The sequence below is a fragment of the Terrapene carolina genome, unplaced genomic scaffold, assembly GCF_002925995.2.
Source record: "Terrapene carolina triunguis isolate 2854851 unplaced genomic scaffold, T_m_triunguis-2.0 Scaffold517, whole genome shotgun sequence".
Taxonomy (NCBI): Eukaryota; Metazoa; Chordata; order Testudines; family Emydidae; genus Terrapene; species Terrapene triunguis.
The window spans coordinates 445,738-451,729 of record NW_020664868.1 but is presented as its reverse complement, the minus strand read 5'-3'; the positions used below and the strand labels follow the sequence as shown (position 1 = coordinate 451,729).

Genomic DNA, 5,992 nt, shown 5'->3' with positions numbered 1-5,992 from the left:
TGCAGCCCTCGGGCCAATGCACTAGTCCTCATGTGGCCCTCGTGGTGATTTGAGTTTGAGACCCCTGTATTAGATCATGGAGACAAGGGAGAAGGGGGCTGATTTAATCAGGGGCCGGATTTCCAGCAAAGACTTTGAAAGAGCTTTGTTTGTGGGCTTTGAGTTTTGTGATTTGACCCAAAACCCCGGGGGTTGGAGGCCAGCGTAGGTTGCACCTTGGGTGTCTCTGGGGTCCCTCCAGCCCAGAGACCGAGCCCGCTTGTTGATCAGCATTAAAGAAGCGTTCGGGTGTTTGCGGCTATCCAAACATCACATAATGTACTAGCGGGTGGGTGGGTCCTCACTGGCGCAGGACGGCATGTCAGTCAGTGGCTGTGACGAGGTGGGAATTTCCTTAATGTTCTCTAGGACTATTGTACGTGCCTCAGTTTCCCCTATGCGTGGCACAAGTACAGGTGGCAAGACAAGGGTGTGTGATCATTGCAGAGACCTCTGGAGGGCAGGTCTGACTACCGGCTGGCTCTCTGGACCCAGACAATAGCCGGACTCTGTAGCCTGGGACCTGATGGCCAGGGTCCATCCGCTGCCAGGAGCCAGCCGGAGCCGTCGGAGAACAAAGATAGAGGTGGAGGCCAGGGGAGCGGTTTGGCCGGGAAAGAGGCAAAGGATGGAGGAGGGGAACTGATAAACCTTCTGTTTTACACACTGACTGCGGAGTTGGGGTGCAGGGCACCTTTGGGGGGGGCGTGGAAGCTTCCCCAAGTGGCCCATCCGGGGGTCCTCCCTGCGGGGCTGAATGTGCCGAGGTCAGAGCCAGGAGGTGCTGGATCCAAGGAGGCTTGCCCTTGTGCCAGGGGCCCCGAGGGGTGATCTCGCCTGGGCTTGGCTGGCACAAGGACAGCCACAGCTTCCTTTCGCCGGGCAGTGCCAACCGTTCGCTTGGCTGCCGTGGGCACAAAGCGCTTCTGCTGCAGCCCGAGGGTGGTCCCACTGCTCCCGCGAGGACGGGAGCACGTGGTTAGCCAGCGAGAGGGGTCCAGCATGGACGGGGGGCCAGGGGAAAGATAGTGTGTGTGAGTGAGAAAGGGGATGGGGGGATGGACAGACAGATGGGGGTGGGGGTGGGGTGTCTTGCATTCATTTAGCTGGAATAAATCAGCCCCAAGGGTCAAAGGTGCTAAGATGACCCTGACACTGTCAACGTCGATTAAACCAGGTTTGGGGGTTGATACGCAGGGACCTCACCCTGCCCAGCCCCCCAGCAAACGCCATTAACACGCCTTTAAACTTTGTATTAATTAACGCTGCAGGAAAGAAAGAGAAAAACCCCAGTGGAAGCCTCTGGAGTGGAAAGGGTTGAATTAGGGTTTTTTAACCCTGAGCCCTGGTCTTTGGTTGTTTTCTGGGAGGTGGGGGGCGCATGGAAGATGGTAACAGGGTCTCCTTTGTCCATGACTCTATGAGCGAGAGGGAACTTGATGGAGCCGGGCTGGAGTGGGTGTTGCTGCTGTTCTCTAGGCAGCAACATGAGACGAACCCACGCAAAAGGGGCCCGAACTAGAGGCTGGCAAAGGCCGAACGTGCAGCTGCAGCCTCAGGCCTGGGAAATCAGCCGCTTTGGGGCCTCACAAACTTCTGCCAGCTTCTGGTCCAGTTCTTCCTCGTGAAATATGCAGCCTTGGCCAGCGAAGCCAGATTCTTATCAGTCAGGAGGAAAGGGAGAGGGGTGGAAAGCAGAGAAAAAAGGCAGGGAAGGAAAAGGACACGCTGGGGAAAGCAGAGGGGCCTCGTCTACGCGTGAAATGCTGCACCGGTGCTGCCAGCCCTCCAGGACTGTCCTGGAGTCTCCAGGAATTCCAGATGAATTAGAGATCACATCATGCTGTGAAACCGCCACTGGCAACCCCGAGCGATGCAGCGGCGATACTTGGGTGCGCACGCTACCTACGCTGCTGGGAAGGGGTCTCCCCTGGGCGTGGTTAATCCACCGCCCCCAGAAGTGGGAGCCAGGTGGATGGAGGAATTCTGTCTACACCAGGGCCCCGGTTGGCTTAACTACGTTGCATAGGGGGAGTGGATTTTTCGCACCCCGAGTGACACAGCTGGGTTGACCTCGCTTTAGTGCAGACCAGCCCGGAGTCTCACATCCCAGGTGGGATCTGGGGGGGCGGGGTGCTCCTGGTCCGGTCAGGACGCTGCAGAGGCGTGAGATTCTGGAGCAGGAGCCCCCATGGAGCAGCGGGGGGAAAACAACCGAAATTGTCTGAAGTTGGAGCTTGACAAGTGTCTGTCTGGGATTTTAGAGCTGGCAGGGGCTGGTGAGCAGGAGGGCCCCTCACTCCTACGTTCTTGCGTAAAGCAGTTTAAAATGCTGCTCCCTCCCATTACCCGCCCCCCGGCCACGTCCCTGCTGAAGATGGGGAGCGAAGCACGGACGTCAGCAAGCCCTCGCTGCAGATAGAGGAGATACCGCCGCAGCTTTTCTGCACATGTGGAATTTGGACTCCAGGGCTTTCTCTGGAAGGAGCCCAGACCCTGACTGCATAATCGGTTGTGCAATCGCGCCGCCCGCCAGCAGAGCTGACTCGAGCACAGACGGGCACAGGAGAGGTGGAAGGTCCCAGCCCGCCATGGATCTCCTAGGAGCCGTCGCCCTGTTCCTGGTCATCGGCCTGTCCTACCTCCTGCTCCTCTCCACCTGGCGGCAAATGCAGGGCCGGGGGCAAATGCCCCCGGGGCCCACCCCGCTGCCCCTCCTCGGGAACCTGCTGCAGGTCGAGCTCAGCGACATGCGCAAGTCGCTGATGAAGGTAGGTGGCCCCGTCCCGGGACGACCCAGGGAGCCCTGACCCCGTATGGGTGACCCCGCCCGTCGATGGCCAGGGAGCTTTATTAATACTTTGTGATGACCTCGACCCAGGATAGCTATGGGGCAGGGGTGCTGTGTTGGGGGAGAGGAACTGGGGTTTGAGGGGAGTGGAAGGGGAAGAGAAAGGGTGGGGGTGAGGAGGGTATGGGGTGGTGTGGAGAAAGGGCAGGAGTGCTGCAATTGGGGGAGGGGGCTCCAGAGGGGTGGGAGTGCTGGGAGGGGAGGGGGCTACAGGCAGGGGAGAGGGGGTGCTCTGTATGTATCGGGGGGGGAGAGGCTGCTGAGTTGGGGGAAGGGCATGGGGATGCGTGTGGGGTGAGGAGGGGGAGTGACAGCAGGTGCCCTGTGTTTGGGGGACCGAGGCTGGTACGTGGGAGTGAGGAGAGGGCGCACGTCCGTCCCCCCAACACTCCGTCCCCCCGTCCCACACGGCGTCTCCGCCTCAGATCAGCGAGCGCTACGGCCCCGTCTACACCCTCCACCTGGGCCCCCGGCGGGTGGTGGTGCTGTGCGGATACCAGGCGGTGAAGGAGGCCCTGCTGGACCAAGCCGAGGACTTCAGCGGGCGCGGGGAACAAGCCACCTTCAGCTGGCTCTTCGAGGGCTACGGTCAGTCGTGTGTGCGGGAGGGGAACGAGCTGGGGGGCGCAGAGGGGGCAGCTCCCGGCCAGGGCTGCGTCCGCTCGGTGCCGAGCCTCTCCGGCTGGGGGGTGCCGAGCTGTCCTGCGACAGCTCAGGAGTACGAGTCCCGCCGCAGGGCAGACGGATGGGAAGCGGGACACCCACCCTAAACCGGCTGTGAGCTCTCTGCTTAGCGTTCACACCGGATCGTCCTCTGGCACCATACAGCCTTAAGGTGGGGTCACAGGCAGTCTCCTGGGCTCCTCCGATCTAGGGCTGCCACCCCTCCAGGACTGTCTTTAATTAACGAGCCACGAGCCGAAACCTCCAGGAATACGTCCGACCAAAATGGGCTGCCCTACTCCAATCTGTCTCGCCACCTAGGTGAGCCCACCTTACGCTAAGAATCACAGCACTACTCAGGTTACTCCCAAAGGACCCGTCCCGCACCCCTCGCCCACCGCCCCGTAGGTCTCGCACCAAAGATGACGCTTGTAATAAACGGTGGGAAGAGTTATTAACTAGGGAAAGGAAATAAGAGAGACGCTTACCAGGTTAAGGCAGGTAAACGCAGAGACACACGAGGGCGTTCTGATCGTAAGTTTCAAAAAGGGACAGAAATGTCTAGTGGTTCTCAACCAGGGGTACCAGAGCTCTTCCCGGGGGGACGTCTTCTAGCCATTGGCTGAGTTTTACAACAGGCGACATAAAAAGCGCTAGCGAGGTCAGTACCAATGAAAATTTAATACCACGACTTGTTTATACTGCTCTGTGGCCTATCCACGGAAACGTAAGTACCGTATTTATATTCCGTTTGATTTATTTTATGGTAAACATGGTGTGTAACGATGCTGCCTTTGGTGGGACACTTCTGAGGTACCAATTCAGATTGCTCAGAGCAGGGCATTCCCAGCCCCAGGCTGGGGGTCCTTGGCATACCAAGGCACCAGTCAGACAGAGGGGACTTCGGTCTCACCCCACTGGCTACCCACAAGTCGCACAAGCAATTCCCTTAGACACTCCAGTTTCCCAGTATCACCACCAGTGCCACTCGTTATGGGGATGAATGGTTATGAAAACCAATCCCCCAGTAAAAGAAAAAAGGTTCCCTCGATCCCAAAGGACCAAGCCTCCGACCCAGGTCAATATACAAATCAGATCTTACCCACAAATCTCGCTGTTGCCAATCCTTTAGAATCTAAAATCTAAAGGTTTATTCATAAAAGGAAAAAGATACAGATGAGAGCTAGAATTGGTTAAATGGAATCAATTACATACATTGATGGCAAAGTTCTTGGTTCAGGCTTGTAGCAGCGATAGAATAAACTGCAGGTTCAAATCAAGTCTCTGGAACATCCCCAGCTGGGCTGGGTCCTCAGTCCTTTGTTCAGAGCTTCCATTCGTAGCAAAGTCCCTCCAGAGGCAAGAAGCAGGATTGAAGACAAGATGGAGGAGCTCCAGCAGCCTTTTATAGTCTTCCTGTGCAAGATCACAGCAAGATGGAGTCTGGAGTCACATGGGCAAGTCACACGTCCGTGCATGACTCAGTTTGCAGGCCGACGCCATGGTTTCCATGTTAGTTTGAATGTTCCCAGGGAAGCTCAGATAGGGATCGGCATCTCCCAAAGTCCATGGTCCGTGAAGCGTTTCTCGACGGGGCACTTACTGAGAATCGTCCTTTCTCAAGAAGCTGCCCAAATGCTTCGCCGAGGCTCCTTAGAATCAAACACATTGAGCTACAAGGACAGAGCCAATATTCATAACTTCACCTACAAAAATGATACACCCAGACAGACAGCAGCATCATAACCAGCCAACCAGAACCTTTCCAGAGACACCTCACTCCACAACCTTTGTACAACACTTGCTGCAAATAGATACCAGTGGTTGCAACAATGATCTATACGGTCACAGGTTATGTGAGTAACGTCACAGGGTGTCTGGCTCGGCCGTTCCCAGCAACTGGGAAAATCTTTCTGCACCCGCAGATCAAAGCAGGGAGCTGCCTCCTACCTGCTCGAGACGCAGAGCTGCAGCTCTCATTGCAAGTTGGAGGGGGGGAAATAGGGACAATATTACCTGGGGAATTGCTGCACAATTCCCCACCGTGCACGTGTGTGTGTGCACGCCCAGGTGCACGCGCCCCCCCACCCCCGCATTTTGGGGGGCAGGAATTGTCTGTTACGGTGATATGCTTGTACAGGACCCCGCGGCATGTTCTGGTTGGGAAATGTGCCTTGCTCTCTCTGCCCCCCAGGAGTGGTCTTCAGCAACGGGGAGCGGGCGAAGCAGCTGCGCCGGTTCTCCATCACCACACTGAGGAACTTCGGGGTGGGGAAGCGAGGCATCGAGGAGCGGATCCTGGAGGAGGCTCATTTCCTGCTGGAAGCCTTGCGGGGCACGAAAAGTTTGTCGGTGCCGGGGCCAGGGAGTCGGGGGCCAGACCCCCAGCTGCTGGGAACCGCCCAGAGCTCCATTGGGGTCAATGGGGCCAGACCCCCA

General features: G+C 57.4%; 1 protein-coding gene across 1 annotated transcript in view; it reads left to right on the top strand.

Moving 5' to 3' along the window:
* Positions 1-1,917: 1,917 nt before the first annotated feature.
* LOC112122551 (cytochrome P450 2A13-like) overlaps positions 1,918-5,992 on the top strand; it is a gene marked incomplete at its 3' end in the record, with an annotated part of 7,677 nt that continues 3,602 nt past the window's right edge. Inside the window, exons 1-3 of the mRNA XM_029913195.1 lie at positions 1,918-2,810; positions 3,316-3,478; positions 5,748-5,897. Of these exons, the coding sequence (XP_029769055.1) occupies positions 2,490-2,810; positions 3,316-3,478; positions 5,748-5,897 (634 nt within the window). The remainder of the gene's footprint in view (positions 2,811-3,315; positions 3,479-5,747; positions 5,898-5,992) is intronic.